The sequence below is a fragment of the Prunus mume genome, linkage group LG8 (assembly GCF_029339155.1).
Source record: "Prunus mume cultivar Tortuosa linkage group LG8, ASM2933915v1, whole genome shotgun sequence".
NCBI classification, from domain to species: Eukaryota; Viridiplantae; Streptophyta; class Magnoliopsida; order Rosales; family Rosaceae; genus Prunus; species Prunus mume.
In genome coordinates, this window is record NC_142705.1 from 12,188,410 (window position 1) to 12,200,478 (window position 12,069).

The 12,069-nt window shown below is 35.4% G+C and overlaps 2 protein-coding genes across 6 annotated transcripts; both read right to left on the reverse strand.

The window, feature by feature from the left end:
* Window positions 1-1,074: 1,074 nt before the first annotated feature.
* Window positions 1,075-4,406, reverse strand: LOC148914731 (protein CYTOSOLIC ABA RECEPTOR KINASE 4-like). Its single transcript, XM_089042837.1, has 8 exons — window positions 4,169-4,406; window positions 3,743-3,954; window positions 2,945-3,195; window positions 2,742-2,868; window positions 2,378-2,651; window positions 1,856-1,988; window positions 1,677-1,763; window positions 1,075-1,430 (listed from the first exon to the last, which is right to left on the reverse strand). Exons 2-8 carry the CDS (start codon window positions 3,840-3,842, stop codon window positions 1,305-1,307), a joined length of 1,098 nt encoding a protein of 365 aa, XP_088898963.1. The 5' UTR covers window positions 3,843-3,954; window positions 4,169-4,406; the 3' UTR covers window positions 1,075-1,304.
* Window positions 4,407-5,764: 1,358 nt separating this feature from the next.
* On the reverse strand, window positions 5,765-10,561 carry LOC103339395 (E3 ubiquitin-protein ligase SINAT2). Of its 5 annotated transcripts, none has more exons than XM_016796413.2 (5): window positions 10,397-10,547; window positions 9,944-10,096; window positions 8,535-8,894; window positions 6,708-7,094; window positions 5,765-6,529 (listed from the first exon to the last, which is right to left on the reverse strand). In XM_016796413.2, the coding sequence occupies exons 3-5, from the start codon at window positions 8,682-8,684 to the stop codon at window positions 6,209-6,211; spliced, it is 858 nt and encodes a 285-aa protein (XP_016651899.1). In that variant the 5' UTR covers window positions 8,685-8,894; window positions 9,944-10,096; window positions 10,397-10,547; the 3' UTR covers window positions 5,765-6,208. The 5 variants fall into 5 exon arrangements, with proteins under 5 accessions (XP_016651899.1, XP_008240902.1, XP_008240900.1 ...); XM_008242680.3 differs by lacking the exon at window positions 10,397-10,547 and adding an exon at window positions 10,209-10,388; XM_008242678.2 differs by lacking the exon at window positions 9,944-10,096 and having other exon boundaries at window positions 10,397-10,561.
* Window positions 10,562-12,069: the final 1,508 nt, after the last annotated feature.

The window sequence follows — 12,069 nt, forward strand, 5'->3', positions numbered from 1 at the left end:
ATAAGTGTGGTAAGTATAGCCTAAGTAAGGTGAAATTGTTTTCCAATTCTATTATTACCAAATTAGCATGCTACAAGAAGCACCCCAAATATTTTATTCAACAATGAGAAATTATAAATTATTGGAATTAATTTAACAAAACAAAAGAGAAAATTATACTAATAAATCTTTCAGCGCTCTTGTCCCTATGTGGAGGTTGTGTCGACATTTTTCTCCTTTGGTTAGGAGGATGGGGCATAGTGTAGTCATTCTGTCGTCAAAACATGAAGTTCAAACAAAGTATGTATGGGGTATTAATTGCTCAGTAAAAACAAAATATTATCAAAATATTTGATGAGGGTATTAATCTGCCCCCTGTGTTTGGTGTAGCCCTTCTGGCCGTTTGTTCTAGCCTTTGAGACTTTTGTATTTATACTGCGCTTATGACTTTGACAAGAAAATATATATAACAAGAAAATATATATATATATATATATTATCAAAATTGACGTGAATGCTAGTGCCTTAAACATGGGAATAAAATTGTGTCATATATGGACCCCTCTTTTCTGTGTGTATGGCGATCCCATCCCATGGATTGTCTAATACCAAGTGGGGCCAAGTCAATGTACGCAGGAGACTGCATTGTAATGTGAAAATGATATATACTAGCTTTTAGACTTTTCTATGTGGATATGGAACACAATTAGCTTTTAGAATTATACTCGGCTCTGTTTTTATTCTTTGCTCTCATAGTTATTTATGGATATCCATAAAATTTACATTCTCAAAACGTATAGATGAGATTATCTTTGTTAGATTCGACTTCTCTTTCAACGTAAAGAGTCATTTTGTACCATGTTACATCTCCTTTTTTATTTGACGAAAAATATAAAGAATTACTTTGTACCTTAAATAATCAATCATCATGTTAATCAAAAAAGAAAACTAAGAAGATGTGAGATTTTCTCAAGAAGTTTGTTCCGTAAGAAAGAATGACCATTGCGTTCGATCCGAATCACAATATCTAACACTTACTCAAGTGACATGAGAATTAAAAATATGCAAATGCAAAAAGGTTCATTAAACTAGAGGAATAACTAAGTAGCTTGCGTTTTTAATGAAAGTTTCACGATACCATCTACCAAACGCAAATGATCTTTCACCGGGTATTGAATCAGATAAATGACAATGCAGAACATGCCCTTGTGAGAGTTTCTTGTTTCAGTGGAGCAAAATGGGAATAGGTTTACAAACAAGAAAGATACATTACAAAGCACACACAAGCCAAAGTTGCTCTATTCTGGGGTTGAATTGAAAATTTGTTAGGCCTTTGAATCTGGGCCTGCAGGTTTTGAGTTAAGCAGTGGCTGTAGAGCCTTCACAACAATCGTCATGTTTGGCCTGAAGTCCGCCTCATACTGAACACAAAGTGCTGCCACTGCTGCCAACTGAAACATTCAATGAAAATTGATGGTTAGAAAAATTGGTAATTTGAATCAATCATTTATCTATCGTGTGATATATCTAGGTGGCCGCTATGAACCTGCACGCTTAAAAATCAATATTTTCTTATTTACAACGCTAGCAAAAGGAGTGCGGGTTGACAAATTAGGAGTGTGAATTGCATTACGCTATGACTATTTCTAAGAATTGTTCATAGTAACATGGTTAAGAGAAGGGATGCTAAAGCAGACCTTAGCAATTGCCTTTTGTTGGAAGTCATTGTTTAGCTTGGGATCAATACACTGCTTCACTTTGTCTTCACTCAATCTTGGAGTTGCCTGTAAAGGTTTTTGTGTGTTTATGTTAGAGGCTTGAAAAAGTAGAACTAAAAGCAACTGAGAGAGTCTGAGACAGTGAGAAAAGTACATACCCAAGTAACAAGACTCTGTTGCCCCTTAGGCATTGTATGATCTACAGGTTTTCTTCCTGTCAAAAGCTCTAGTAGAACAACCCCAAAACTGTAAACATCACTCTTCTGAGTAATCTGCCCTGTCATGGCATACCTGAATAATAAAGAAAAGCAATGATTTTAAAATTAGATGAGGAAGATATGCATTTGCTCAACTTTGTTTGAAGATCAGAAAGGCTGACTCTGGTAATAGAAAAATTATTGATATATATTTCCAGACTTTCTAGCAACATAAGATGTTTACGTTCGCAGACTGTGAATCCTGACCATAGATTAGAAGGTCAAGATTCAGAATCTGGCAAGAAAACATTATGCTGTATATTATACTAACCTTAATATGTAAACTATGCATCTCTTTCTAACCATTGCAGGGGACAGAGTATGTCAAACTCACGCCAATGCTTAACTTCTAAGCTAGTAATATTATTTATAGTAGGTAGTAGAATCATGTCAAACATTCAGAAAACAAGAGCTAAGGCTTACTCAGGAGCATGATAACCAAATGTTCCTAAGACTCTAGTCGAATGCAGTCGCGCAGCTGTGTCAGATGACTGATTTGTCAAGTTGAAGTCTGCGACTTTGGCGACGTGGTCATCAAAGAGGAGGACATTGCTGGATCTGACATCCCGATGAACAATTGAAGGTTGAATTTTTTCGTGCAGATACTCAAGGCCTTTGGCTGCACCATAGGCAATTTTAATTCTCTGATTCCAAGTAAGAACTGGACCTGGTTCAGCCCCTTGTACTCCTTTCCTTCCTGCACTTAGAACAACAAATCAATGAATCGGTTTCCAACAGAGACAAATGTACAAGCAAACACAAAAACCAAATATATAACTCAGAATACCATGTAATATGTCATGTAAAGAGCCCATTGCTGCAAACTCATATATCAAAATTCGATTATTTGCGTCCAAGCAATACCCCATCAACTCCACAAAATGCTCATGCTTAAGTCTTGACACTGTTGATAACTGCACAAGATTGATTCAAAATTTTGAGTAAAATGTGCAGCATGAATGTGGAAATAACTATGGCACAAAATCTTACTTGTGCTGAGAAATCGGAGTCTGGCTCTTGTGATGTATCCAACTTCTTTATTGCAGCATTCTTACCATTACTCAATTTTGCATAGAAAACTCGGCCATAAGAACCTTCTCCTATCAACGCCTTCTGACCAAAGTTACCCGTTAACCTATTCAATTCATCCAATGGCATAGCCGGTATTTCGATCGGTAAGGCCTTCTGTGGAGCTCCACTTTTGACCGTATTGGAACTCCTTGGCTCTCCTCTGTCATTGCCTGTAACACACAATGCAATGGTTTGTAATGCTTGACAAGGTGCATAATTTGTGCAACAAGTAATGCATGAAAGTTGATAAAATGTTGGACATTCTAGCTTGATGTATATAGTTGACAAATTCTTTAAGAACTTAACTTTTTGGGGTTTCAAACAAGATATTTTTGAAGTTATGTAATTGTCTAACATGGTATCAGAGCTCTAGTTTCAAGAGACGGTCGGTATGCAACCTTCAAACCCCAATCCACCTCTTATTCTTTTCAATTACATTAGAAAGAATCGTTGAACCTTGACCTATCTTGATCCTCACCCTAACTCATTTATCCACCCTCCCTCATGCACAAGATGGGGTTCATGAGAGGGAGCGTGTTAAGGAGTTAAGCTTTTGGGGTCGAGTGATCGTCTAACATACTTGAGCTAAGATGTTGGGCAACCAAACTACTAAATGCTAACAGTCAACACCAACCTTATGGACCTCACAATGTAGCAAATAAGAAAACACTACCTATTCTTTTTAAGAGAGAGAAAGAAATTGGAATAAAATAATACCTCCTGCTCCATATGTACTTCCACCTCTAGGTGGGGCAGCGTTATATTGATTAGCAGGTGGACCAAAGTTTTCCTCCTCCGCACCCCCGCAGCACGACATTGTTCAAAGTTGTGGTGGCACACCAAAATCAACGGCCCATGTAACACCAATTACAACTAGTGCTACACAATTTTATTCAGCACCCAAAACAATTTCTGAATAAAAATTGTTCCTGCAATTCCAAAAATTCCCATATCAAATTATAATCTTTATAATGAAAAAAAAAAACCTCCAAAAGAGGACAAATTAGCTTCCAAATGGCATCCTCTATGTTCCTTTTTTGTCCCAAATTTATGAAGAAAAAAATTGAACAAAGAAAACATCAACAAATTAAGATCTGTTTAGTTTCAGGGTAACCCAAAAAAAAAAATCATAAGGGTAATTACCTATTGTCAGAATGCAACCAATCACAGAGGTAATGCCAATATTCTACAAATTTTTTTTAAAAAAAAAAAAAAAAAAAAGGTGAAGAGAAGAAGAAGAAAAAAAAATTATTTGAATGATGAAAATGAGCTGATGGGGGAGCGGAAGCGGAGGGGAGGAGGGACAGAGAAGAAACAGAGGAAACAGAGGAGAAAGAAAACAAGATTTGTGTATTTTGTGAGGGAAGGGATTCGTTTTGGGACGACGGAGGGCACATGCCTCTCTGTTTCGCGGGAAACTCGGCCTACGGGAGTTTAACCGCTAAAACCAACCCTACTTCGTCTGCCTTTACATGCCCCCACGTTGCACGTCCCCCATTTTATTTGCTATTTTTCTCATCTTTGTGAGATTGATGTGCCCATCCAACGGCCCAAAATTCACCGGGCAATTCATGCTTTTTATTTGCTGGTTTTCTTTTATTTCTTGGTCCATGCAATGCAACACTGATTTTATTATGAGTTTTTATCACGTTCTGTCCTTAAACTTTTCAAAAAATTTCATTTCAATCATTTGAATTTTCATATCGCCTTGTTGAGCAAAAACGTGAATTTTATTTTATTTCCTTCGTTGATGAGCTATATTTGAACGAAAATACCATTTAAAGTTTATCAATTTTAACGAAAATTTTGATAGAATGTGATAGTATGACTCAAATTGATGTGTAGATAAAAAATTAACGACCCGCATTGATTGATTTCAGAATTAAAAGACTAAAATGAAGACTTCAAAAGAGTTTAGGAACCTTTGTGATAAAAATAAATAAATAAATAAGAACTCTCTTTTATTATTAAATTCCACAAAAGAAACCAATTGGAAAAATTATTACAGGGCTTTTGACAGACCCTTGTAGATGAGGCTCAAAATGTCTCTGATTTACAAAGTCATCCTGGCAACCTAAAGTAGGGTTTGGATCCATAGTAGATGCTTTGGATGATAATTGTCACATTAAGTTTGCTATTAATATTATGCTTTAGCAGATAAGATATTAACTAGGATCATATAACTATCTATTTGTTAATTCTCATCTTTTGATTCTACAATAACAGCTCTTACTCAGAAGTTTGCTGCTTGCTTGGCATAAGCTTTGACCATCCTAATGTAACCAATGTAGGTACATTCCTTCTCTTAGACTTATTTTACCTGACTAAGAAGTCTCTCAACTTCAAGAGACAGAGAGAAGACAAGAGGGAGAGAGAGAGAGGTAATGAAACCGGAATATGCAAGTTTTTCTTCCCAATAAGTGCCCTTGTTTTCACAAGTGTCGTGCAATAAGAGAGAGAGAAATGGCCAATGAGACCGGGATATACACGGTTTTTCCCCAACAAAATGTTGCTATCATGTCATGTTCCTGTCACATTTTGTGGTCAATGGATTGACTGAGTTAGGCAACAGTCCCAACCCAAAAGCATGTAGCTGCTGTTCCATGACAAGAGAACGCAGTATTTTATTTTAGGTGAGCTTAGAAAGCTATAGAGAATGTTCTCTTGCTATCCATCATTCCAGTCCACTGAATTTGAAGTAAAAGAAAAACTCTCGAATAGATTCAGAACAAGCCAAGCAAAAGAAAATCTCTTGAATAGATTCATCAACTCAGGCCATATGGTGTTAATGACCACACTGCATCCGAAACACATAGGTACAAATACATGGCAATAGGTGTATTTAGATACATATGAAGCCAAGGACTTCGTGTCAGTCTTGAGGGTAAAGCATACACAATAACCAAACAAAATTATTGCTTCAAAACAGGGACATCCTGCTGCACTTCCATCAACCCATCGAATAATTCAGATATCCATTTCGAACACTAGGTTGCAACTCTGATCTGGCAGGCAGTGAGCAGATAAATCAGTTTGCAAAATACCCTCAAGCTCAATCACTTAAACTCCAACTTTAAACGAAAAACCCAAACGAAATACATTTGATGCTTCAATATGGGGCTACCCTAGCCATTCTCAGAGTTTTTAACTGTACACCTAAACACAAACCATCTATCCAGATCTTCATTCTTCTTTCCATATACGGCCAGTAATCCTCAACTTTAGTTCTTGCTTATCCCCACCAGAGAAATACAGAGCTAGATTCCTCTGAATAATGAGTCCATCTTGGCTGTCACGAACTTTTCTATGACTGTCCCGGATACTCCTAGGAATTCCCTGCCATATTAGCTTACGGCCATTTGCGCCAACTTCCAAACTGTAGCTGAATTTCTTAGCCTCAATGTCATCACCCATGAATCGTAAAAAGGCCATGTAGACTGGAGCCATGCCTAGCTGGAAGGCTTCAAAGTGCAAACAGAACTGTCTTCCAAAACAATTAAAGACCTGCAAGAGAAAACAAAATTCAAGATGCAGGTCAGACTTCCATATATAGAATAGGTAGCCAAGAGGAATCAATAAGAGGCATAGCACAAAAGATGGACCATAACAAAAGGAGGGTTAAACTACCAGATTTTATACTTTTTCTTATAAAAATGTTCAACAAAATCAAAGAAAAACTTACAGTTAGCATCCAAGTCGCATTTTCAACTTCATTTGGGTTTGCTTTAACATATCTATGGTTGAAGGTACACCCATCATGCATGTCAACCTTGTGATCCTCCTTAAGATGCCCAACAAGAGTAGGGATATCACCCGTAACAGAGCACTCAGATCCAGCATAAGGGCAATTGTATAGACGAAACCGACAGTGTTGCTCATGTTTGAGCTTGCTGTAGTATGGAAATATATCATGACAGCCTAAACTCTGGTATCTGCATGGAAGTTCCAATGATTCAGCAACTTTCTCCAAAGCCAAACACCTTATATCTCCAAGTTCATAGCGGCAAGTGGGACAACAATTGTGCACCCTAATCTTGCAGTCTGAACATAATGTGTGACCATTTGGACACTGCAAAATAAGAATTTAGAAACATAAGGATTGATTAAAAAAGAACATGTGATATCGGATCATAAGACACTGCCCCTAGGGTTCAATTAAAAGAAGATAAGAAATTAGAGACGAGAAAGTGATAGAAATTGGTCACTTCAAGGGGATTCATGGAAATCTGACCCCAAAAAGTCAATAAGCAAAGAATTTTATCACTTGAGTAAAAGGCACATGGGGCATTGCAATTTACTGAATTTAGTGTTCAGAAAACCTAAAAATTAAAAGTAGTAAAATAAAACGGTTTACTCCACTGTATAATAGACTCTGGATAGTACGAACAATAATACAAATGATTGAATAAATTAAGTTAACAATAACAACTAAAATGAAGGAGTCACATCTACACTACAGAGACAAATTTTTTTTTTTTTTTTGGCCGAAGAAAGGGGGATTGCATGATTGTTCTATCCAATTTTACATACTGAACTGAGTTTACAACAAATTAAAGCAAAGAAGCATCACAGAACTATCATGCAAACTTATCATAAGATACTATATGAAGATGATGAGTCCAGACATTAGTTTCAACTGTCAATCCCAAAAAATAAAAAAATAAAAAGCAACCGAAGTTTACAAGTCAAGCCAAAACAATATTCCTCTACAATTGCAAAGCATACTCTTCAAACCCTCATGAGAATTATTTTTTACACTGGAGCAACCAAACTTCCAAAAGATATTCCCTCCTTAAACCATCCACTCCACCACTGGAAACCGACAGTTAAAAGCTTCATTGACAATGAGCTGACCCCACACCTATTAAGCCTAATACTCAATGTCATCTAAACTAAAAATATATAATCCACTACAATTACCTACACCATATGTGCTACCATGTATGCACCCATAACATTTTCTTTCCTTTCAACCATTGCTTTGTTAATAATTTTCCCATATGTAACGAGAAAAGTAAGAACTCTAGCCTCCTTCATGGAGGCTTTACAGAAAATCCCTCAGAAAATAATATATTCATGTCTTGTCAAGGTCACTTTGGTTGGTGGGGTGGGGAAAGGGGGGGAAAGAGCCTTTATGCTTGAAACCATTAATTCATGTCTGTTGCATTTGGTCAATAATTTCTTTTTTCTCATTTTTCTTTTTTAAAAGTAATTAAAAATGCAATCCTATGTTTTATCCAGTGATGAGAAGAAGTTGACTGTAAATAATATTTAATTTGTAACATCATTTAAATACATTATAAAACATTTAAAGTGAAGTAAGTAGAAAACATTTCATGATTGCAATTGCATTCACTGAATGTTCTGCCATAGGAAATATAAAGGCAACACCAATAAATTTTCAAAGAATATTATAGGCTGCATGATTTTGTGATATATAGTAATATTAATTTCAATTGTTAAACAGAAAATTCAGGTGAAACATAACATATCTGGACTGCAAATGTACCTGATGAATAGGAGGGTACATCAAATTTGTGCAGACAGGGCACTCAAGTAACTCATGCACGCCATTGGTTGAATAAAGACCATTTTTTCCACCCAAACCAGGGGAAGTTTTATTGAGCATACTACCTGTCTCCAACTTTGCCATTGCCATGTCATAATCTGAACTGTTAGGTGAGACTCAAGAACCCCCTTGCAAAATGACCCCAGGAGTCACGAATGATTCAAATCGAAGAACCCCTTGCAAAGTTCCCCAAGAAGACACGAGTGATTCAAATCTTAAAAAAAATTATGGCTCAAAGACCCAAAACTATATTCAACTTGCCCTCTGTTCCACTCTCAATTCTCCATGGACATGCTATTTCTGTCAAACAAAATATTAAAAAAACAAAATGGTATATCACATGCTATGAATGAAATACTTTCTACACAATTTATTATTCAACTCTTGTCCAAAATCCAGAAAAAACACAAAAAACAAGGTTAGCATCAAACTTTCATGAAATAGACACAGTATGGCACTGGTTAGTCAGCGCAAAACACTTAGAAATGTTATGAGATATGAGCAAAGTCAGTTCAGTTGATGCAACCTACAGTTGCTTTCGGATATCTAATGAGCTTGGAAAAGACTCCTGCTTGGCAGCTAAGAGATTCTCAATCTCCTAGGGTGGACCTTACACCTATAAATATCTGGATTTTTTCATATTAGCTCTGTAAGTGCCCTTCTAGCTCTAAAAATGCTGGAAAATTGATTACTGGTATGAACTGTGGAATTTGTTTTGATAGTGAGTATTACAAGAAAAGGGTGCAGTAAGTTATGAATTTCCATAATTATAAAATAACTATGTTTGCTTAATATCTCTAGTTTAAAAATCAATATCCAACTGTTATTATTGCATAATTATTATGGTAGCAACAAAAAAGTTCATAAGAAAAAGAAGAAAGGACTTTATAGAGATTGGAGAAGAAATCATGCCCCTTGAAAATATTTTGAAGTAAAAATGGAAAGTCTTTCTGCTTTAAAAGTGATATAAGACAGAAGAACGAAGTTAAAAGAAATCATGATAAACCAAAACTGAAACTTCCATTTCCAGCTTCCATTGTTACATAGGTAACAAATTTGCAGATTTATAAACATATTCAGCAAGATGAGGACAAACTCAGATCGATTCAGAACTGGGCTTGACTAAAACCCACATTCGTCATTTGCTCTAACAACAATAAGTTTGGAATTTGACAAGAAAAACTTAAAACTAAAGCAAATCCCATTCCTCATTTAAAACCAAGCAACCAGCTTTTTTTAATTTTTAGGACAAAAGGAACCAGCTTACTCAATACAATAAACCCCAATTCAAAGCTGCACTACAAAACAATTCATCAACAAGAGTTTAAACTAAGCTTTCCAAAGCCTACCTTCTCACCATAATCATTGATGAAAGCAAATTTCAGAGAGAGAGAAAACAAATTCCCATACAAATTTCCACCCAGATACCAATTTTCAAACTAAAAGCTGGGATTTTGCCAAAACCTAACTTCCCTCACTTTAAAATAGCAGTATGATAAATCCTGCAACAATAAAAATTAAAAATTAAAAACAAAACAAAACCCCATTCCCCTCCAAAACCATTACTAATCAAAAGAAAAAACAAAACCACAACATAAAGAACAAAGAACAGACCAAAACACAGATACCCAGACGAGATTTCCAAGCCAAATGCCTCCACGAGCCACCAGTTGAAGCAAAATAACAACTGGGTCTCGCTCCTAAATACTAATGCAAACAAAGAATTGAGATTGCAACACCTCAAACAAGAACAAAGACAAAAGAAAATCGAACGACGAGCCCAGAAACAACACGCGTATTACCCGGATATGGAAATTGAAGAAAAAGAGTGCCTTGTTCGCATCGGTGCTGGCCATCGATGGCCTTTGTTGTCTGTATGCTTCAGAATCACTAAATGTGTTTTTGTTTTGTGCTTTTATCTTGGTTTTCTTTTTGTTTCTTATGTGTTTTGAAAATAAAATATTCGGTTTCTGTTTCTCGGGTTTAATTTCTTAAAGGTTTGAAATTGAACACAAAAAAAAAATTACTCAACTATTTTTATTTTATTGTTTGTTAAATTAAATTTTACCCAAGCGTGGACCAATTTTGCCTCTACCCGCACGCGATGTTTGAATATTCCAGTCTTTTTGTTTTGTTCTTTTTTTTTTTTTTTTTTTTTTTTTTTGTTGTTGTTTGTTTGTTTCAAAGCACGTTGACGCCTTTAATTTCTACAATGGGACGCTGCTCGATTTCAAATAGGGTTCATTTGCCTGATAAAAATAAATATAATAATAAATAAAAAGGCAATGAAATTTGAATTCCCAAATTCACACAGCTCCTATTAGGTTTTTAATGGATTTTTGTGGGGTGATAACAATAGGGTTGTAATTGTTGCCAAATAAATATATTTCCTTCAAAAAGATTAAGGTTGTATTGCGACTATATATGAACAGGTTTAAAGCAATTTTTGACTCTCGAAAACTTAATAGGAAGAAGTGTCAATGGGTCTAAACTAATGGAAAAGGACTCTCACGACATTGTGGTAGTGTATATGTAACCTCATCCTTCTATAATTTAGATTATCACTTATATTAAAAAAATAAGCTTCAAATATTAATTGTGCTTCAGAATTATAAAAGTGCTTTTTAAATGATTATTTAAGAAGTACTTGAATTTTTTATAGGAGTTTCAACTTGCATTCAATAAAAGTATTTATAAACACATAGTAACTTTAATTTTTTGAATGAGCTCTAAGCATATTGTATTAATGATTGGATACAATTTTTGAATGAACTCCTAACATCATATCGGTGTGCTATATTGGTGGTAACTTCTCCCGAGCTAAACACATAGTAAGAAAAAAAAAAAAAGAGATTCTAAATTTTGCTTTGACTATTTCCAAGAACTCAGGCAATTTTTATTCTCAATTGTACTGACAAAAGATATTATACTGCTAAAAGTCTTTAATGACATTTTTATATACTTCTAACTAACAAAAGACTGTCACTAACACAAGATATCATCTCATTGCTCCAACCTTTAAGCAAGAGAAAGAAGAGAGAAACCCAAAATTTACTTTGACTGTTTCTAGGAACTTTGGCAGAGAAACCCAGAATTTACTTTGACTGTTTCTAGGAACTTTGGCAGTTTCTGTACTCTCAAATTTCCACCATTTGGGTGGTTGCCCATGAAGGAAGCAAAGGCAACCTCTCACATGAGCTTGCCTGAAATGAGCAATTTGGATGATGTGTTGTCCTGTGAGACCAAAACAATACGTTGGAACTTAACAATTAGGGTTTCAGAATTCACCAGAAACATGGACCACACCCACCTTGGTTTCTAGGACCATCAAAATATTTGATTTTGAATAATTTAATCATTTTTTATGGGCAAATTCCAAACCTGATATATTCTTATAAGATAATGTTTACGAGTAGAGATGATTAATTACATTAATATTTAAAAAAATTTGGCCTATCTTTTGTTCTTGCTCTGG